This window comes from Rhamphochromis longiceps, linkage group LG3, assembly GCF_057381845.1.
Source record: "Rhamphochromis longiceps isolate RC_006_pf linkage group LG3, R_longiceps_female_GT1.1, whole genome shotgun sequence".
NCBI classification, from domain to species: Eukaryota; Metazoa; Chordata; class Actinopteri; order Cichliformes; family Cichlidae; genus Rhamphochromis; species Rhamphochromis longiceps.
In genome coordinates this window covers 27,399,727-27,422,329 of record NC_140559.1, presented here as the reverse complement: position 1 = coordinate 27,422,329, position 22,603 = coordinate 27,399,727, and the positions used below count along the sequence as shown (strand labels likewise).

Here is a 22,603-nt window from a genome sequence, read left to right as displayed (position 1 = left end):
CAGCTGCAGCGTGAGGAGCAGAGGGAGGTGGATGTTAAAGTGAAGAAAAGGCTGGAGAGGAAGAAGAAGGTGGTTTGTCTTGTATGATGTTCCTTCATTCCTTCTGTATTGAGTTGGAGAAATGCAGATTTTTTTGATTACCCTTCACTTCACTCTTCTCCTAGTTTAACGACATAGTGGCCAGGTTTGAGCAGAAGCTCCAGGGTGCACAGCAGCAGAGTAGGAAGAACGCTGAGGAAGATCTTCTGGACAGAAAAGTGATTACATTTATTTTAATTTTTAATGTATCTATAGATATTTTTATATATTTTTTCAACTAATAAGGAATTAATACGGACAGCAGTTATATATTGCAACAAAATTGAAATGTTTTTACGTTCTTAAACCGTCCTACTTTTGTAACTATAAATAATTATGAGTGATGATATAAAACTTAGGCCCTGATAGGCCCTACATATATTAAACATTTACATAACTGTGATTGCAAACCACTTACAGTGGAAAATGCTGCTTTGATAAGATTTATTTGAACACAGGTTTCATCCTGATTTGTGTCTCTTGGTTTGTCTGTCGTAGTCTCCTCTCTCCTGTGACCCTGAAGATTCACTGAAAGTCATTGAAAAGATGGATGCAGAGTTGAAAATGAAAGATAATGATATGCAGATGCTGAAGAAAGAGCTGGAAACCAATAAAAAACAGGTTATTTCCTTTAGTTTCATTCCATGAGTTCATCTCATATTTGTCTCTTTCATGTTTGATATCATATCTAGTCAGAGGTTCAGCTGCTGCTATGAAGCTCAGTGCCTCTAATCAGGACAGAAGTTAACATTGGTGTTTATTTTCATTATCTTTGTTGCAGTAATTGTTCTTATTTATTATCATTTGTCCCTGCAGTTTTGTCTCATATCTCAAAAGACATCAACAGTTTTACTCTGTTACTGTAAATCTGAATGAAAGATTCATGAATGTGATTAATTGGCACAATGGGTTAAAAAATGATTTGCTACTCTGTGTCTCATTTTATATTTACAAAAATATGAGGTGTCTTAGTTTAAAAATCACATTTGTTTGACTGATTTATAGATCCATCAGCCGTCAGCTGATCATGAGGACACAAGTCAGACTATTGATGAGCTGAAACAAACCCAAAATCTGTTGGAGGAGAAGAATGCAGAGATCAGGGAGATCAGGAAAAAGGTATAGAGATTGACAGACCACGTGACTTTCGCGCATTGCATGCCGGGAACTCGTGGCAAAACAATCCAAGTACCGCATCAAATGCAAGCATTTGCAGCACCGCAAAAGGTTCATTCTTCGGTTCCAATAAATTCTTGCTTTTTCTTTGCCCCCCAAAAACGTATGTACAAAACGAAGGAGAACAATGCCGGTCCGTACAAAGACAGACTTGATGAAAAGTCAAAGAAAAGATACGAGGAAAAATCAAAGGAGTGAAAGGGTCAGACCCTTACGAGCACACAGAGTGGACAAAAGACGTTAGCGTGCTGCCCAACTTTCGCCACGCTCAGATTTATAATTATATGGTTCTTGCAGTGAGTGCACACACTCATGAAGTTTAGTAACTTCAGGTCACTGCAACAAGGCCAGGTACAGTTTACCGACGGATGGGTGCAGGACCTTGAAATGCACCGTGTAGAACGAAAGACCATCGAACAAAGGTAAGTTTACCAGTCTCACAAATCGTCTTCATAAATACACATTCGTTAACCGTTTATTAATAGGACCTTTGAGCTCAACGGTAATTAATTAGTAGTGGAAATAATTTCTGGTAGCATCACAGAAATGTAGCAGTGACAATAATATTGTATGTTGTAATCGCACTGGGCAATTAGTGATACAAAACAACTGTTTTATCCTGTGAATAAAAGTATATGTTTTTGTCAATGTACCATAATAACAGAAGCGAAACGCAATATTGTGTCAGGACAATTCACTCTTTATGCACAATAAACAAAGGAGCATAGCGCGACAATTTCTGTTCAGCGCCAGACTTGCTTGTAACCTATATCACCAATTATGTTAAGAAAAATGACGTATTAACTACAACAGCAGACTGACCTCTGTGGAAATGCTTGGAGCAGACTAACCTGTGAGCTGGAGTGTTCTGGGACGTTATATTTTGTCTTTCAATGGCTGCAATCCAGTTGCCTCTTTGTTACTTCGGAAACATGGCTCAAACAATTTCTCTTCAACGATGTAATCCGATAAAAAAAAAAAAGAAAAGATTTCCGTGGCTTTCATGCGACCGGCTATTGCAGTTAATAATACAACAGCTTCTTGCCATTTTTTGTGTTTCTTTTTATCGCTGTATAACTGATTTCAATTGAAAGCCTGTGTGCGCTAGTACCTCTTGCCACGAGTTCCCAGAATTCTTTGTGGTTTTACCCCTAAGTGACGTCACATTTTCAATCTCTATACAGAAAACCACCTTCTTAGTCTGGTGACCCGTTTTAAGACCAGAGACTGGGGATGTCTGATCTTTTGGTTTCATTTTGATCATCCTTTTCTTCTAGTTTGAGAATGAACTCAATAAAGAGAAGCGGAGACATAAGGAAGACCTGAATTGCCTGAAGGAGGAGCTTGAGGTCCAAATCAAGAAGGTTAATTCCTTGATTTTAATGTATATATTATTCATATGATTTTAGCTAAAACACAGATATAAAAACTACCTAAGAAATGAACTTGATTTTTTGGGGGGGTTAAATTGTGACTGATTTACAAAAGTGTTTAGTGGGGTTAGACATCAAGGCAGCCAATATTTGTCCTCATATTTCCACACATAATCTACAAGAGACACCCACTGCTCATTAACTATAAATATACTTCCTTTTTACTTTCAGCTTTGTGTCATGTTGGTCACAGTCCATTTGACAAACTATATATTTTTGGGGCATAGTAAAGGTTGTCATTACATAGATACTGTAAGTCACTCGAACGTTTTATTCATTTCTGCGTTCAGTTTGTCAGATTTACATAAATCTTCGATTGCTAGCATTGTGACGCTGAAGTTGATTTCATTCTATAATATTGGACTTATATTTGTAGGAAGGTTTGAACTTTGAGAGTGTTTAAATGAGAGAGAGAAATGATAATGCTCGTGCTTGTCTGAGAAAAGTGTATAAAATGTGTAGTGAGGGGTTTTACAGCCTTAAAACATATAAGAATATTATATATATTATATATATATACAATAATTGTAAAAAAGTAAAGCTGACTACTTTGCGGATTTTGCCTATTGAGGGATATTTTTAGAAAGTCACTCCCGTGATTAACAAGGAATTGTAAATTGTAAATTGTAATACATTTGAACACGAGGATGCTGAAGGTGCTGCTGTAGCAATAAAGTGTAGATACATTATTTATATGATGCAATACTGGTATTTCAGCATTATATGTTTTTTTTTCAAATCGTAAAAACAATAAACCAGCTAACACTTTTAATGGTAAAAAAAAAAAAATCAATGTAAACTTCCTTACATTCCTGCCAGCTTAAAGACCAGGTAAGTGAAGTCCAGCAGCAGCTGAAGGATGAACAGCAGAGCAGAGAGGAAGCTGAGAAGAATGTGCAGACTCTGATGAATGAATTGGAGAATAAGAACAAAGAGGTGCGTATTCATTACATTAAGATCAACATATGCACCATATCCGTGTGTTTTTCAAGGCTTTACTATTTGTTCAAAATCCTTTGTCACACTTTTTGGGTGTTTTTTTTTTTTTTAGCTACAAGAGTCCCAGTGTCAGTTTGAGTCTCTCAAAGAGCAAACCAGAAGTCTGACAAACTGTTGAGTGAACTGAAAGAAAGACACAAGGAGAAGGTCAGTGATTTTATAACCTACCCATCAATTCTGTATCAGTATTCACCTTTAAATGTTTTTTGTATAATCTAAAATTGTAAAATCTGAGATTTTTTTAAGATGACTAGATTCTACTTTTCTATATAAATCTCTCTCTATATATATCTATGTATCTATCTATCTATCTATCTATCTATCTATCTATCTATCTATCTATCTATCTATATATATATATATATATATATATATATATATATATATATATATATATATATATATATATATATAGTCAGATTGTAGCTGACTGTTAAAAAAAAAGAAAAGGAAATCTTTCCTTTGTCTTGTTTTCTTCAGCCTATAGTATATATTTGTATTGCAAGAGCAGTGCAGAATAATAACTGAGGCATGTGGAATATTTACATTATGCGTTGTGGGCTATATTCGCAAAAGTGTTTCCAATAATTTCACTACTGCATCTCTGTGGTCCCCAAAGGTAAGCTCCTACTATTATGTCTAATAACTAGAGCTACAACAACATGAGTGTGGCCGCTAAAAAACAAAGGATAGAGTCATTAGTGGAATTAATGAGCAGAGTAAGCTCACTGTAAGATACGACTTTTCAAATTCATACCAAAAAATGAAACACCACACTGATCATTTTCTGAGGGTTGCACTACAAAGATAACTCTGGTTCTTATTGTGTGTATTTTTTCTTTGCATCATCTGCAGAAAACCAAAGAAGAAGCTTAGGAGGCCATAAGAATGTGACACTGCTGGAGATTAACATTTGGTCCCAACAAAGCCAGGCCAAGCACTGGACAATCTCTAAAGTACTGAAACAAATAATGATGTCATGGGCCAATAAAGTTCCCCTGAATTGTATTTAACCCTTTAATGCCTAGTGCATCATATTTCATGCACAGCCTACAGTTTTTTTGCCAGTTTTTGGGACTTCAACATCATCAGTGTGATTTCTTCCCCCTAAAAAAAACATAAATAAATGGTACAATACATTTTTATGTAATTAAAAACACAGATAAGCAAATATGATACAAATTAACTGTCATATATGGAAAATGAAATGTGATTTATTGAAACAATTACAAAAAAATTAGAAAATTTAAAAAAAAAAACTATTTAAAAAAAAATGTGTTAGCTTGGTGTCCTCTCTACAGGAAAGGGCAGAGAAGTTAAGGACACCAGAAACAAAATTGTAGACCTTCTCCAGGCTGGGAAGACTGAATCTGCAATAGATACGCAGCTTGGTTTGAAGAATCTGCTCGACTGTTTCTGTACAGTGTGAGGTTACTGGGGAAAGGAGCTTTGTTTCCTAATGCTTGTGTACAACAACAAAGGGGCTTAAGACATGATGGTTTTTAAAAACATGCAAAAAGAAAGACAAAATTAAAAAATTAAAAATAACATAAACAAAAGCCATGTTATTGGATGTAGTGCTGTCCTCACTTGTTTCCTGCTTTTTCTTCAGCTGCAGTGCTCTGAAATTTCCTGGTCACCTGAGTAAAACAGGTTTATGTTTCTAAATAAACAATCAAACCAACAAGTAGGCCTATGATGCTTGATCTTAAAGCCTGAGATATGACCTTTGAGATATTTCCAGGTATTTCCAAACCTAAACCTTGGCCTAAACAGTGCCAGATAACAGGTTTAACAAACTCCACTCAAAACAGATTAAATGTTTGCTTTGACTTTACTTTTAAAGCTTAGCAAACAAACAAAAAAGATACAAAAGATACACTGTCACAGATAAATATAGTTGATTACTTGTAAAACCTAAATCAGTTTTTGAACTACACCTCTGGAGTCTTTACATTATGTACATTTGTAATATAATGTTGTAGATTGTAGGTCAGTTGAAACACTGGAGCTCCTGCACTAAAGTGATCTGGTGTCCCACTTTATGTGGCATTTATAATTCCTTGTTCCCATCATCCCACAAACTGGGAGAATATCCACATTGTATTGGCTCTAGTGAATTCAGCACATGAGTCTAGATCAGGGGTCGGCAACCTTTCTGATGATGAGTGCAATCTAAAATTTCCTAAGAAGTCAATATGTCATATGATTGCATTAGCAATAAAGTTAACAACGCTATATATCAACAGTTACACACTATATAGAGCAACTTTCTAGAATTATATCTGTTTGCAGATGTTGGCAGCTATTAGCAAATAGTTATCAGCTATTTAAAAAAAAGACACTTTTTATCCATAACAAGAACTCCATAACAGCAAATGAACTACACAACAGAAAAAGCAAATGCTATTTAAGAAAATAAACTGGGCCAATGTGGCATGTTTTTTAATACAGAGATACACATGTTAATGGGATCTCCGGTCTCCCACTCAGAGACACGGGTCTCCGAGTGTCCAGCATTCAGACGACTACCTGAGGACACTCACATGAGAGAAAATCTGCTCACACAGATATGTAGAGCCAAATACTGTCAATAAGGCCTCTGCAATGTTCTGAAGACAGTTAACCTTATCAGGTAGTGATGTCCAGACGGTGAAAATGCAGCTCCATGAACACGCACAGCTATGGATTCCAACTGCATCTGTAGTTCTGCAAACTTTGACCCCGACAGAGTTGAGGTTTTCAGTTCAATCAGCTGCATTTCGATGTCCTCTGTGTCCAGCCAGTTAAAGAGAGAAAAAATCCAGCTGCTCATTAAAACTTTCTGACAGGAAAAGAAAAGAAAACTGGTCCATACACCTGAAAGTCCCGAAAACACACTGTGAATTCTGTCTACGGATGTATCCATGTACAGTGGCTTGCAAAAGTATTCGCCTCCTTCAACTTTTGCACATTTTGTCACATTACAGCCACAAACATGAATCAATTTTATTGGAATTCCACGTAAAGACCAACACAAAGTGGTGCACACGTGAGAAGTGGAACAAAAATCATACATGATTCCAAATATTTTTTACAAATAAATAACTGCAAAGTGGGGTGTGCGTAATTATTCAGCCTCCTTTGGTCTGAGTGCAGTCAGTTGCCCATAGACACTGCCTGATGAGTGCTAATGACTAAATAGAGTGCACCTGTGTGTAATCTAATGTCAGCACAAATACAGCTGCTCTGTGATGGCCTGAGAGGTTGTCTAAGAGAATATTGGGAGCAACAACACCATGAAGTCCAAAGAACACACCAGACAGGTCAGGGATAAAGTTATTGAGAAATTTAAAGCAGGCTTAGGCTACAAAAAGATTTCCCAAGCCTTGAACATCCCACGGAGCACTGTTCAAGCGATCATTCAGAAATGGAAGGAGTACGGCACAACTGTAAACCTACCAAGACAAGGCCGTCCACCTAAACTCACAGGCCGAACAAGGAGAGCACTGATCAGAAATGCAGCCAAGAGGCCCATGGTGACTCTGGACGAGCTGCAGAGATCTACAGCTCAGGTGGGGGAATCTGTCCATAGGACAACTATTAGTCGTGCACTGCACAGAGTTGGCCTTTATGGAAGAGTGGCAAGAAGAAAGCCATTGTTAACAGAAAACCATAAGAAGTCCCGTTTGCAGTTTGCCACAACCCATGTGGGGGACACAGCAAACATGTGGAAGAAGGTGCTCTGGTCAGATGAGACCAAAATTGAACTTTTTGTCCGAAATACAAAACGCTATGTGTGGTGGAAAACTAACACTGCACATCACTCTGAACACACCATCCCCACTGTCAAGTATGGTGGTGGCAGCATCATGCTCTGGGGGTGCTTCTCTTCAGCAGGGACAGGGAAGCTGGTCAGAGTTGATGGGAAGATGGATGGAGCCAAATACAGGGCAATCTTGGAAGAAAACCTCTTGGAGTCTGCAAAAGACTTGAGACTGGGGCGGAGGTTCACCTTCCAGCAGGACAACGACCCTAAACATGAAGCCAGGGCAACAATGGAATGGTTTAAAACAAAACATATCCATGTGTTAGAATGGCCCAGTCAAAGTCCAGATGTAAATCCAATCGAGAATCTGTGGCAAGATCTGAAAACTGCTGTTCACAAACGCTGTCCATCTAATCTGACTGTTTTGCAAAGAAGAATGGGCAAGAATTTCAGTCGGTAGATGTGCAAAGCTGGTAGAGACAAACCCTAAAAGACTGGCAGCTGTAATTGCAGCAAAAGGTGGTTCTACAAAGTATTGACTCAGGAGGGTGAATAATTATGCACACCCCACTTTTCAGTTATTTATTTGTAAAAAATGTTTTTGTTGATGATTTTCGTTTCACTTCTCACGTGTGCACCACTTTGTGTTGGTCTTTCACGTGGAATTCCAATAAAATTGATTCATATTTGTGGCTGTAATGTGACAAAATGTGGAAAAGTTCAAGGGGGCCTCAATACTTTTGCAAGCCACGGTATTTCCACAGTGCTGATGCTGCACTGAGCTCACAGCTCCTGAAGCATTTGAAGTGTTGGAATGTGGAAATTTCAACATCGCTTGAAAAAACTGCCAGCTAGCAACGTCCCTCTCACCAGTAAGCTAAGTTATTGTTAGCGAATTACAAATTAAATCTAGTAGTTGGAGTTGTTAGCTAAGATACCGTCATTAAGAAGTGGCACAACTGATGTGACTGATGTGAGCTAATTTGCGATGTGCACCACTGGCCCGGCCATTTAATTTTTAATGCATCCTCTCAGATTAATTCACTGCGTGTCATGCACAGGGCTGGGCTGGGACAAAAAATCAGCCCGGGCATTTTGACTAGAGACCGGCCCACCAGGTATTACAGGAAAAGCCATAAAGCCTTTTATGGAAAGCCTTTGGAAAAAAAACAACAAACGCTGTTGTGACAGTGATATACACTGTTTTGTTGGTATATGTATGATTTCTATACATTTTACATCAGACAAAAATTTTGGTTGTAAGATTCAGATAATTATTTGTTAAAAGCTAGACATTTTAAATGAGAATAACAAAGTATTTCCTTGTGCCCCCCTTTCCCTTTTAATGCCCTACCTGGCCCCCTGGCAACACTTTGCTAGATCCGCCCCTGCACAGTTACCAGCTGTCAGCTACATAAAAAAGGATCCTGGGGTTATTTGTCTCTCAGAAACAGTTCAAAACTTCCCTTCAACTCATTCATGTCACCTAAAAGGTAAACCTGTTTCTCCATCACCTGTTCAGCTCTGATGATTCAGTAAGGACATCTCCTGGTTTCATCTTCATGTTTCCCTCTCACCATATATCCAAATCGATATCATGACCAGCAGCTTTACAGCTGTGGCGCCAACAAACATCAGCTGATACTAGAAATTAATATTAAATCAATTCTAACAACAGCTGATCAAGCTTAAACGTGCTGCTGTTGTTTAGCGTGACATCTGCTGGTTTCCTCTTTCTGGTGCAAAGTGGGCGATAAACAAACAAGAGAGACGGGACTTGCGTCAGAAAAGCCGATCAGCTGATCATTGATCAGTTTCATGATTGAAGTAGCAACAGGAGAGGGAGGGGGAGAGAATGAGAGAAGAGGCAGCTGTGCAGCGTAAACACAGAATAACTCCAGCTTTTTCCATTCTATCTGAAGTCTGGGACAAACTGTTCCTTTTCACCTAAATACGAAACGCGTAATATTTTCTCTGACGGGTCGAATCCATTTTTACGGGACTACTAACTAAGCTTATGAATAAAATAAAGTTCATTATCAGTAACATCATAGCACCCACCCAGCAGTTTAGAAACTCCGTCCTGCTAGCTAGTACGCACTACGAGTTATTGTAACTGACTGTAAAAAGTCAGCATAACTAAAATAAACTCCACCTAAACTTGGTTTATATCTGACCCAGATAGACTGCAGGTCATAACTTCTTACCTGAAGTTCAGTTCACCTGACACTCGGACCGCCTCAGGTCTCTCCTCCTCCACCAAAAAACTGAGTTATTTTTCACACCGGCCAGCACCACCTTTCATTGTTTACACCGTTACTAGAAAAAAAAAAAAACATTCATAAAAATGAAAAATCGCCATCGGCCCACTGGACAAATGGTCGGTATGCCTAATGGCCAGTCCAGCTATGGTCGGACCATAGCTGGACTGGGCATCGCGAAGGGGTCGGCAACCCTGGGCACGCGTGCTGTTGCTGACCCCTGGTCTAGAAGCATGTGGTTAACAAAGAGAGAAAACATGAAGCACAGATGAAGCAGCTGGAATAACAATAATGGGAAAATAGAACACCAGAAAGGTACAAAGGCTAACGCACAATAAAACAGTTCAGTTATCATTTATGCTTATTGAATTATTAGTATTCATCATTCAATGCCAGAGGAGCATAGTTTGTCTGTTCATTTATTTATTTATTTATTTAGTTAGTTAGTTATTATTATCAAAAACTAATTTAAATCAGTAGTAACATTTTTGCCACATATTAACTTTGTTTTGTTAGTTTTTGTTTGTCCTGGAGACATGTTTGTGTGCACAAACAAAACAAAGTATGGATACACAAGAAAACATTTCATTATAGCAAGGTCAAAGGTCAAAGGTCAAGGCCTTAAGTTTGTAATAGTTGCTCAACCAGATCATATCACTGACATTACAAGCATTTAATGAAGTTTCCTTTTAACATGCGCACACTCAGATGAACTGATTGTTTGTCTGACAGGCACACATTCTTTTCTCATCAGACTTCTGAAGAAACCACGCCTCCTGTTACTGCAGGTGAGTGTTTCCTTTAACCAGTGCTGAAGGAGTCATGCTGCACAGCCTCACTCACTGCAAAGAAGCAGATGCATTGGTGTAATTTATGAGGTAAATACTTTATGTTTGGTTGTTTGTATAATTTACTGTATAATAGAAACATAATGTGTGTCTCTGTGGTTCTAACTGATAGCTTTAAACTGTTAAACTTTTAGCCTCAAAAATGTAAAACTTTAGTTCTCATTTGCAAATTTTGTGGTGATTTAAGGTGTATTTGTTTATTTGTGAGGCAATTTACAACAAGCTTCATTGTAATAGTTATTATCTCTCTATTCTGTACATTACACAGTGTGTGTGCAATGAAGGCCATCTACAGAGAAGAAACAGTTTAAGCATAACAAATCATTACGACCTAATTAACATGAACTCTTACCCTTTGTTTTGAGTCAAAATAGATAAAATCATTTATTCTGAATATAGTTAAGTGTTGATAGATCATCAAGTTGAGATAGGATGCTGTTTTTAAACATCTACATTTTTTGAGCACAACATGAATGCAGAGGTATATCTCTTTAATGTGACGATTTCCTTCTTGTTCTACAGAACAAAATGAGCCTGAAAAGCTGGTTTGGATTCCTGGTCAGCCCAGGTAACCTGACACAACTGTATTCAAATGTAAAGCTCAGTACTTGTTTATATGTGTATAAAAATACTTCAGAAAACTCTGCTTTTCTTCACTTACTAATTTTTACTGGCAGTTAGAAGATTATGAAGAAACCTTTTTGTGTTTGACATTGAAGATTATTATTATTATCAGAGTTATTTTATTTTCAGTATTTTCTTTAATTTTTCACTTCAGAGAATTTGACTTCTCCGGTCATCTGCATCGGTGTTGTTGGTACTGTTGTCTCGGGGGCCGTTCTTCTTGTCAAATACAAGGTAAACAAAAGAAAAACAGTAAATCACAAATTCCTTTTTCACTTTTCCACAAACTAAACACTAATTGACGATTACCAATTTAGGTGTTGTTTTTTGAGAGAGCAAAAATGAAAATAAGACAGCTGACAGAAATTCAACTGAGGCTTTGAGCTGAAGAAAAACACAAAATGAAACCAAACATATAAGTAAACAATGGACATTTCTTCTGTCTACGTCAGATGAAGAAAGAAACAAAGAGAATTGCGTGTTAGAAGGAAGTCTAACCTGACCAACAAGGTTCAGTCAGAGATGAATCAGAAGCACAAAGCCAAGAGAGCAACTCAGGAAAAAAACAGGGGGAGGAGAAAGAAATTGACCTAATACACTAAAAACGAATTATAAATGGTGTAAATATGAATGACAGTCATGGCTGTGAGTAAAGGCATGATAGTAGGACAAACTTGCAGAAATAGATACCACAATAAAATTACCAACCATCACATTGAGACTCTGTTGTAAAGCAAACACAAGTTTTTAGAGGTGTTGCTTTGTTGACTTTTGACAGCTTGTTTCACTCTCTCTTTAGTGCCACTGGTGCCACATTTGTGTGTACAAATCTAAACAAAAGTAAAGGTGCACTGATGAAAACATTTTAAATAGTATGTACACTAAAAGCAAACCATTAAAAAAGCATAAAAAAATCCACTTGCATAAACTGAAACAACTTCCTCAACATGTATGTACTGAGCTCCTGATCTTTTTAAACACAGAAGACACAAGCTGAATTCAAGAGGAAGGATGAGGAGATTGAGGTGCTCAAAAATGAGGTAACTCTATATAACAAATTAAAGCATTGTTCTAGTCTGGAGGGAGTGCCCAGGGCAGATCCAGGACACAGTGGAAAGACTACATGTCTCTACCAGCTTGGGAGCTGCTTGATGTTTCCCAGAGCTGAAGCAGGGAGCTGGGAAGATGGAGTTCTTGGCTTTCTTGCTTACACTGCTGGCCCCATTCTACAAGCCTGGATGAGCAGATGAAGATGGATGGATGTGATAATATGTCACTCCTCTCTTCATTTTTGACCCGAGACAGATTGGCAACTCTTCCCCCATTTATATGTAGCTATTAAGCTAAGCTCTGGGATAACCAGTATGACTGATGTAACATTGATCCTCCCCACTTTTGTTAGCTGGAGAGACTTCAGTGGCTGAGAAATGACACACTTAAGGGGTAGGGGTCACAACGGAAGTTCACCAAGATTACCTCTGCTATCAAAAGGATGGAGAAAGTAAATCTCAAATACATACACAAACCTTCTTGTACAATGTCACCACTGTTCCATTAAGTTTGTGTCAGATCACAACAGAAGTCATCTCAAGGGACTTATATGATTGGGAAGCAAAACCACTTATGGAATGAAGCCTTTGTTAAAAGCAGAGTGAGGATACGCAGCAATGTTTACTGTCTCTTCAGTTGAAAGGCAAAGTAAACAAATCTCTACATAAATTAATAAACATTTTATACATTTCTAGAACCAAATCATGTAATCTGAAGGTGCGTTGTAGGGAAAGGTCAAGATTTTTAGGTGACCCTGGTATTAGAGACACAGCAGAAATACATTTAAACTTAATACAACAACATGGTTATTCATTTATTTTTCAGTTGGAGGAAAATGTAGACTTAGATAGGGTCCAATCACTCTTTTCTAAGAATGAATCGTTGCAGAAAGACCTGCAGACCCTGAAGACAGAGCTCGAGGACAGCCAATCAGAGGTTATTGTCTTTTATTTCCTTTACCTCTGTACATTCAGTTAGATATCAAGTTATATCTCAATGCACTGAATATTTCTATATGACCCCATCAACCTCCTTCTAAAGGAGGACTAGAATGAACAACATTTAGCTATTCTCTAGTGCTAAGATTGTTGCCAGTTGCTATAGCATCAACATGAATGCTTGTTCACCAACCAACTGGCTTTCTGAGAGAGTTCTTCACTTCAGTTAACCGTCAACTCAACTGTAAAGTGATTTCTCATTTTGAAATAATGTTTCCCTTTGACCAAGTTAAAAGACAAAGCAGATGAAGTCATGAAGCTCCGTGCTGAGAAAAATAGGAGCACAGAAAATGAAAAGGAACTGCAAACCATGAAGCTGAGGATTGAGGACAAGAATAAAGAGGTACATGATTTTGAGGTTACTTAGAATCATTCAAAGTGAGTACTCTTACTCACAGGACACACACAGCAGATAGTGGTTAAAACATTTATTTCAAAACATTAAACAACCTGAAACCACCACAGCATAAATCTTTTTCTCCTTACTCAGCTGAATGATGAAGTATCAACACTACAACGTTTACTTAATAAAGAGGAGCAGAAGAGGAGGGATATTGAGATGGACGTGCAATCCCTGAAAACAAAGGTGGAGACCAACGATAAAGAGGTAACTTCATTTTCATTTTTCTTTTTATTATTACATTAACCTTTTACCTTATATCTTTTATTTTATACATTCAGGTTTGAATTTTACTTCAAATACCAACATTTTTGAAGATATTATATTTTAGTTGCAGTTTCTGTCATGGTCCTGGGTCGTGTGACCCAGCGTGTTATGTTTAGCCTATTTTGATGTTTATTGTTTGTTTAGGTTCTCTAAGGTAGTCCAGCCATTTGTATATATTACCCTTGCATTAAGTCTCCCTTGCCCTTCGTGTGTTTATGTCTGTGTGTCTTGTACTGTCAAGTTCATGCTGTCAGTTATGTCATCTCCCCTGTACTAAGTTTCCCTGGGTCATGAGTCCTGTCTGCGTGGTTATGTTTAGTTCTTGTCGTGTCTAATTTCCATGTTTCCTGTTTTACTTTGTAAGTCTGTATTCATTGTCAGTGTATTCAGTTGCACCCTCCTGTCCTGTCGTTAGGTTCATGTGTGTCAGCTGTGATCCCATGTGTGGCCACTTCCCCTGATCATCCCTCATGTGTATTTAGTCTCTGTGTTTCATGTAGTCTGCGTCGCGTCGTCTGTGTTATCTCCCCTACCCCTTGTCATAGTTTCCCAGCCTTAACTAGTCCTAGTTTGTACCTTGTTTAGCCATAGCTTTCCCAGTCTATGTTCAGGTTTTCCCCTCAGTTGCTTTGCTGCCTTGTTCCTTAAGTTTTCGGCCCTAAATAAAGGCTCGCCTTCTGTTAAGTCCGGTTTTGTGTCCTCACCTCTGTTTGCTCTTGGGTCCTCCACTCACTCCACACGGTCTGCCCCGGCGGCCCGTGACAGTTTCCCTCTATTCAATGTCCTTTTTTGAAGATAATTACTGATGTTTAAAATAATTACATAAACTAAAATAATCAGGTTAAATGTGTTCATTGTTTCTCTTTCCCCTGAGTTAAAAGAAAAAGAGGCTGAACTCTCGAAGCTCCGTGCCGAGAAAAATAGAAGAGAACGAGATGAGAAGGAGCTGCAGACCATAAATAGGAAGGTTGAAGCCGAGAAGAAAGAGGTTCATATTTTGTTACTTAGACTTAATGTCTAATATTCGAATGCACAATAAAAAGTTGACATGCATTTTCTTCTGTAATTATGTTGTATGCAAATGTATCTCTACCATTTTCCCTCTCCTCCCAGCTGAATGATGAACTAGCTGAAGTTCGAAATCAGCTCAGGGAACAGCAGCAGAAGAAGAAGAATGCTGAGATAACTGTAGAGACACTGAAGAAAGGGCTGGAAACCAACAGTACAAAGGTTTTTTACTTCAGTTTTTTCAGTTTTAAGTATTATTTCATTAGCCCATTACACCATATATTCTGTTATATTGATTCTGTGTTAACTCATGCTTTATTAATCTGTTATAATTTCTCTCTGGAACCAATGATCTCTGTTCGCCACATATTTTGTTTTTAAAATTAATGTTGATATTTTTAATGTTGACATTGTCCTTTATTGTTATTATTTTCTTGATGGCCACTGCAATTTTGTCTAAAATCTGAACGCAATAACAGCTTTATTCCATCATTTTGGTTGGTAAATATTTTCCTTATCATAGTTGAACTGAACAAATAGATAACCTACGCAGTACCTAACAGAAGCTTTTCTCTTTTATTAAGAATGACTCTGTTTTCCTTTTCTTCAAGGTCAAAGAGCTAGAGGCTGAACTTTTGGAGGTCCGTGCTGAAAAAAATAGAAGAGAGCAAGATGTGAAGGAGCTGCAGACCATAAATATGAAGCTCGAAGCTCAGAAGAAAGAGGTTCATATTTTGTTCCTTAGACTTAATGTCTAATATTTCTATAAATAAATAAAAAGTTGACACGCGTTTTTTCTCATCACAGTATGTAATCATGTTGTATGCAAATGTACATTTTACCTTCCCCTCCCAGTTAAATGAAGAAGTAGCTAAATTAAAGCGTGGGAAATAGAAGCAGATGTCCTGATGTCCTTCCTGAATGAAGGAGCTTGAGACCAAAGACATAAAGGTTTGTATCTTTCATTTAGATGCATTCACCAAGGTCTTCATTACTGATTTTTCACTGAAAGACAAATGTATTCAAATAACAAAAAATTCAAATAAGGAGTTCATCAAACTATCTTTAATGTGATTTTAGTTATTCTCTGTTTAAGTGCATGGAAATATATTGGTTTTATATTTGTACATTTTTTTAAAATTTTGTTTCTCTTTTTTTCAGCCTCTCAGTCATTTGTACACATAGTAGGTCCCACCCCACTTATGTATGTTCAATTCATAATTATTAACTACTTTTATATTTTTACATCACTTTTTATATTATACTACTTAGACATAGACAGTAGGGTTGTGGGTCAGAATGGCCTTTTAATCATGCCAGCTTGCATACTATAAAAAGTGCCTGCGTGTAGCTGTTAGGATGCCTGGGTCATTGACTCAGGGTTTTTGAGTTTATTATTTATTATTTCTAGTGTTTGGTTTCTTTGAGTTCTGTCTTATGGTTTATGTCTCTGTCTTCTCTAGTTGCTCTGTCTCCCCTGTCAGCTGTATCCCTTTGTCTAGTTCGCGTCTCTGTGTATCCTTAGTTGCTATATCCCCGTGTCCAGTCAGTGTCTGTGTCTGCCCTGGTCCCATGTCTTTGTTCCCTTTGTTGCAGTGCCTGCATGTGAGTCTGTGTCTTTTGTTCAGTCTGTGTTATGGGTTTCCTGTTTTACTTTGAAAGTCCACGTCTGATGTTAATGTGTCTGGTTTTGCTTCCCCTTGTCTCGTTAGGCCTGATTTGCCCCAGCTGTGTTTCCCTCCTGTTACCCATTCCCTGATTGCTCCCTCTGTGTATTTGAGCCCTGTGTTTCTTTGTGTCTGTGTCAGGATCTACCGTTTACCTAGCTGTGTGTTCTGTCAGTCCTCTGGTTTAAGTCTATTTTGATTTTTTTCCAGTTATGTTATATTTTGAGTTTAACATTAAAGCTGTTTTGAGTTCACGACTGTCTCTGGAATCTGCACCTTGGGTCCTATTCCTGTCTGCATGCAGCCACTCATAACAGTAGCAGGAGATCTAGCTAATTTTTTTTATTTCCTTCTAATTTTTTTGTTTGTTCTATTTTGTTTTAGTTATTTGTCTGTCATAGTAAATACCATTATCATACACGTATTGAGAGTGATCTAAAAGTTATATAGTTATACTCGGAGTTTATTCATTTATTTTGAATTGATAGTGTCATGAAACCATCGTAGAATTGACCATGAGAACGATAAAATTACCTGTTTATCTCTGTATTGTTTTATTGTACAGTCCAGTATTACACTGCAGTTTTTCATCTTTGAATCTTACAGTCAAGTTAAATGTTATACATCTTGTAATCATATGCATCATAACATGGATTTATAACAAATTATGTTCTGGGTGTGAAAAGTGAAGCCAATTAAGCAAAGTTTGTTCAACTTATATTAAATATAATGACCAGCAGGGGGAGACTACTGTGCAAATAAATGTACTCAGCTCTAACTTATGTAGTCATTCATTACAGATTAACCTCTCTTCTTATATTTCCTTCTCTCTCAAGTTTGAAGATAAAATAACGGAAATCCAGCAGCAGGAAACAGATGAACAGCAGAGAGAGGAAGCTGAGCAACAAGGGGAGGTCCTAAAACAGGAGTTGGGAATGGGATTTACTTAACATGTGTATATTTGTAAAATAGATGCATTATTAATTTAGGAATTAACAACACATTTTTATTTTGAACATTCATAATAAGCAAAAGGTTTTTTTGTTAAAAAGAAGAAAAATATAGTTAAAAAGTATAGTTTATACATGAAGCTGAAAACCATTCTCCGGGGCTGTTCATCCACAAACTGGCAGCAGGGTCCCTGCACAGTTTAATTAATATAACACCGTGCATTGTTTGCACAAAAACAAACACATATGATAAATGTTAGTAACAAAATAGATAAATAAAATTTTTACAAAAGACTTTTTGTCATTGTCCTCCAGTCCTCTTGTGCTCACTCACTGTGGATGTGCATCCGTATGTACATAGTGCTACATGGCAGTATGTACAGATGTTTTTTTTTCTCCAGACCTAGATGGACAATTTACTTTCTACTCATTCTTGGTAAGGGAGATTTATTTATGTACATTTTTTTTTGTTTTTTTGTATCTATCTACCTGTTTTGCCAAGATAAATGTTTTGTTTATTTTTGAACATGAGGTCAAAGTAGTCAGAAAATCACCTCAAATTTGAAAAAAATGAAATAAAATAAAACACAAAACTAAACCCAACAACAACCCACAATACCTCATAAACTGACGATCCTATTTTATTGGTAGCTTTCGCTTCACTCCACAGCCATGCTGAGGCCTTCTACTAAAGGTAGCATAGCCTGTTATGTATAGGTCAGACATGAGTGAGAGAGATAACTAAAGCCATACTGGCTTGGATGTCACCTCAGGTCCCTGTCAGGTGTTGGGGAACCAGGACTCAATGTTGAGAAGTGGACTACTGGACTAAGAAAGTATAGACAGGGACAAGGGATTAGAACAGGCCTAATGATCCCACTACTGGCCAAAATAAAGGCAGTGTGTAGAGAATTTTTATAACTATTGGCAGCAGGCTGTCCATAAGTGAGGGCTTGGAGACTGCCAAGCAAAGACTCTCAGAGATTTGGGAGTCTTTGCACATTTGGGAGTCTTAGCTTGAGAGTCAAGGCAGGAGAATGAACCAGCTGTACTCTGAGTTGCAGGGGAACAGGATTCCTGATCCAACCCCACCAAGGCTGGAGATGGAGGGATACTGAAAAGGGATATGAGAGAAGGACAGAACACATAACAACAATTTTTATTGGCTAGTGGATCACTGAACATCAAACTGATAGACAGTGATAAACACAGAGACCTGAACTGATTCATGCCTATTGGCTAAAGAAGCTAACTGCACTCCAAGAGCATCTGGCAGCACAAATGAACCTATTAGCCTATAAATGAACTGCTATTAGACCATGCCAGACAGTCCTGATCTCCAAGAATACCCAGAAGAGACCACTGCCATCCAACTACCAGCCAATAACCTGATTCAGTATCACATGGAAGCTTCTGTCAGCCATCATATCAGTTAAGATGAACAAGCATACTGCATGGTTCAATACACGAGTGGAGCACAGAAAGGAAGTGGCAGGGGTAAAACAACAGAGCAGTTAGCTGAGACTGCAAGACCAGACCTACAAACCCCCACACATGGATCCTGGAATGTTTAGAAATGTATGGACAACATTTTAATTTTTTTATCTTGCAGATTTTCAAATCAGAATTTCAAATGCACTGTGGTGCCAAGCACATATTGTTTGCCAAGAACAACTCGGTAAAATCTCTATAGGCTCGTTTTATTCACGTGAATCTCTTAAGTATTATTATTATTCTTTTCTACTTCTTATTTCAGTTATTACATTATGTGACAATGTCTAAGGCAGGAAAGGCTGGAGGAAGAAAGGGGCACATTTAATCAACATCATTTCAATGATGTTGAAATTATCATTGTTTGGCAAGTTTCCGTGTTAGCACAAACAATGATGTGCTCCAACAGATCTGTATTGTTGTGTAATGGTACATGTAATGCAAGACTCTTCAATTCTGCTTTTTAAAGTTTTATCTGCTTTTTAGTTCACACACTTTATTTGTCTTTGTGATGAATGACATCTACATCTACAAATACATTTATCTTTGTATCACACATTACTCCTTGCATACAGGTGAGGAAGGGCACTGATGCTCTTCTGCTTTGAAATTTCTATGACTTGTAACATTGCATTTAGTTAATAGAACTGTTTCCTTGTACAGTGTTTAGAAGACAGAGGGATTAGATGGATTTCAGTTTTTGTGTAGTTGTCATATTTTTGTTTTGATATAATTTGCTCAAGATAAATTTTTAGTCCTCATAATTTGACATTGTGTGCTTAGCGCACCTGAGTTTCCTATCTTAGTTTCTAGTCATCTTTCTAGTTGTGTAATATTTGTTATCTTTTTTCAGTGCTATCTTTTATTTATTTTTTTTATTTCCTTTGTATTATCGGGTATATTCTTATCTGCTCTGGTCCCCAGTTTCTGTCTTCGCTCTTTCCTTGAAATCTGCCATGTCTCCAGTTTGTTTCTTTGTTGTAATCTTTCTCTTAGTATCATTAATTTCTTGTTTTACTTCTGTGTGTGTTCTTCCTTTATTTGGCGTCCAGTTTTAGTTCCTCCATAGGCATTTTGTTAGTTATCTGTGTTCTCCCCTCTTGCCTTCTCTCTCCTTATCCTCTGTGTATATATTGTCTCAGGCCTGGCCTTTGCCGCGTTCCCCATCTTGCTGTGTATTGATTTTTTTTTCTTATTTGTTCCTTGTAGTTTCCAAGTTTCCTCATTCCTTAGTTTGTAGGTTCTACTTCGCCTAAGGTTTTGATTATGAAATTCATATACTTTAGTTCAGCAATAAAACAGTGCATTTTTCATTTTTCAACAATTTGACATGTTTTTTATTCTTCTTAGAGACTTGCAACACAGATTCTGTTCTAGGGTTCGGAAAAATACTTCAAAAACACTCATACTTTTCTAGTTGGTTCACTCTTCCGTTATGGTGTTCAATATGAATCACTGCTATTATACAGTAGCTAGCTTCTTCAGATTTAACTTTGTTGCAGTCAAGAAAGTCTATGTCATTGAGTCTGTCTCCATGATTCTGTCCCTGAGTAATTAATTTAAAAAAATGTCTGCAAAATGTGACAGTACAATCTGACCACGATATGGACCCAGCACACTCCGAGATGTACGAGCATCGGGAGGCAGCCTTCACCCAGCTGGAGGAAGAGCTCCACTGGAAGCCGTGGTGCGTCCCTGACTATGAGCACATCTTCCGTGTAATTCAGCCGGCTTTTGGACGTCCCCGGAGCTGCTGAAAACCCTCACTGTACTGTCACTGACTGGGACAGAAAATGGACAGAATAATAAGGGCTGTTTGTGAAGTGATTTTTGATTGCAGATTTGTTTCTCCCATTTTTGATTTGAAATAAATGCAGTACTGTTATCACTTACTGTGTTTGACCATCTCCAACAGCAGAATGATTTTTTTTCTCCATGAGCACAAGTGTTTAAAAACATCCAAATCAATTACAAAATGGTAAAAATTACAAATAGTTCTATGGTCACAAAAGCACCTGAAAATAAATCCATGTTCAAAACCACAACACTTTTGTGTGCATGAAACAGCGCCATGGTCTATGGAAGGATATTAGTGAAATTCAACTTAAAACCAGTCTATTTGTCCTAGAAGAAAACTGGAATGGGTTAGCAGGGGAGTCATGCGTTCAACTGATTTTTGAAACAAAGGGCAGAACTCATCCACTTTGACTGCAACAGTATATTTTCAGAATCAGAATCAGAATACTTTATTGTTCCCTAGGGGAAAATATTTTTCATTACAGTGCTCCATTATAAACAAACATTAACAAAGACAGAAAATACACTAAGTAAGAATAGCACAATATATACAGGCATGTATATAAAAGTCACTTATTAATAAATAGCTGAAAAAGAACATGTGCAAGAAGGGTGTAGCTGTTGCAGTAAACAGTGGATGCATTGTACAGGGAGATGGCCACAGGGAGGAAAGATTCTTAACAAATCCTACCATGTGAATTCATGGATTTTTTTTTCACATTCTGTCTCTCACAGTTGAAGTGTACCTCTGGTGCAAATTACTGACCTCTGTCATCATTTTAAGTGGGGGAACTTGCACAATCGGTGGCTGACTAAATACTTTTTTGCCCCACTGTAAATCTAACTTTGCTTGCATCTGAACTGCGTGAACACAGAGGTCATCCCACATATGGTCCACCCGTTAAAGGGGGACAGAGGGCCTCAGGACCAAGGAGACGTGGACATTGCAACACTAGAGTGTATGTTGTAAGTGATCTCTTTGAGAAAAGAGATCAAAGAGGGAATTGTGAGATTATTCTGTTATCATATGTTACCTTATATATATAATCAAAGTAGTTGAATTATGATACTGCTGTAGATCATATTATACCCTTTAACATAGAGTGTGTGATCAGTATGTAGTTTTAGTTTGCATTATACTTCTGACTTAAAAGAGGGTGAAAATCATTAGATCTATTAGATTGACCTGTATTACTTGACATGGTTGAATGTGTTACACTGTTTCTTGACATGCTTTACTGCTGAATCATAAAAAGAAAGGTTGTATGCAGGAGACTCTGTGTCTAAGACAGGGGAGATAGACCACATTCCATACCCCCACCTTCTGTAGAGCAGAGAAACAAGGAGCCGAGGTCATAACTTAGGTGCCGTAAGAGAGAAAGAATGTTTAGGCTTTTACGACTAGGTGGGGGCCACTAGAGGCTATAAGAAGCTGAGTAACCCGTCACCATTTTGAGACATGCTGTGACCCTCTGCAGGCATCTCTCCCGTCCGGACGTTCTTATGCTCTTAAGTGTTGAATTGTATGGAAATAAATGATTGTTGATTGAGCATCTATACACCGAGTACTGTCCTTCCTTCAGCCCAAAGATTAAAAGAATTGGGAGATTTTCAACAGTGTTCATACTAGAGTGCAAAATTAAAACCAATGGAAGATGGACAAGAAAAGTTTGAAGCCATCAGGTGCTCGGTTTAGAAAAAAAAGAAAAGAAGAGGAGGAGAAATGAGCAAAAGATGCAGGTAAGCTGATGTGTCATTGGATAATGGCAGGTCATCCTGAAACAACCAGAATCAGAATACTTTATTAA

The 22,603-nt window shown here is 37.7% G+C and overlaps 2 protein-coding genes across 6 annotated transcripts in view; both read left to right on the top strand.

The window, feature by feature from the left end:
* LOC146673758 (uncharacterized) overlaps positions 1 to 3,804 on the top strand; it is a 40,705-nt gene extending 36,901 nt beyond the window's left edge. The window contains exons 29-34 of the mRNA XM_085401013.1: positions 165 to 257; positions 577 to 699; positions 1,084 to 1,197; positions 2,532 to 2,618; positions 3,507 to 3,623; positions 3,739 to 3,804. Of these exons, the coding sequence (XP_085257139.1) occupies positions 165 to 257; positions 577 to 699; positions 1,084 to 1,197; positions 2,532 to 2,618; positions 3,507 to 3,623; positions 3,739 to 3,804 (600 nt within the window). The remainder of the gene's footprint in view (positions 1 to 164; positions 258 to 576; positions 700 to 1,083; positions 1,198 to 2,531; positions 2,619 to 3,506; positions 3,624 to 3,738) is intronic.
* Positions 1 to 20,863, top strand: part of LOC146673757 (uncharacterized) — a 40,946-nt gene extending 20,083 nt beyond the window's left edge. The window contains exons 2-12 of one of the 5 annotated variants that reach the window (XR_014910609.1): positions 11,066 to 11,111; positions 11,322 to 11,401; positions 12,151 to 12,207; positions 13,106 to 13,153; positions 13,445 to 13,558; positions 13,706 to 13,822; positions 14,757 to 14,870; positions 14,996 to 15,112; positions 15,502 to 15,615; positions 15,746 to 15,841; positions 20,586 to 20,863. Coding sequence is in view for 2 of the 5 variants with exons in the window: in XM_085402323.1 (XP_085258449.1) it covers positions 11,072 to 11,111; positions 11,322 to 11,401; positions 12,151 to 12,207; positions 13,106 to 13,153; positions 13,445 to 13,558; positions 13,706 to 13,822; positions 14,757 to 14,870; positions 14,996 to 15,112; positions 15,502 to 15,615; positions 15,746 to 15,784 (840 nt within the window). In the remaining 3 variants the exon portion in view is untranslated. Of the gene's footprint in view, positions 1 to 11,065; positions 11,112 to 11,321; positions 11,402 to 12,150; positions 12,208 to 13,105; positions 13,154 to 13,444; positions 13,559 to 13,705; positions 13,823 to 14,756; positions 14,871 to 14,995; positions 15,113 to 15,501; positions 15,616 to 15,745; positions 16,447 to 17,393; positions 19,588 to 20,585 lie in introns of those variants that run through there. The other 4 variants (XR_014910608.1, XR_014910607.1, XM_085402323.1 and 1 more) reach the window with 4 other exon arrangements.
* The last annotated feature ends 1,740 nt before the right edge of the window (positions 20,864 to 22,603 follow it).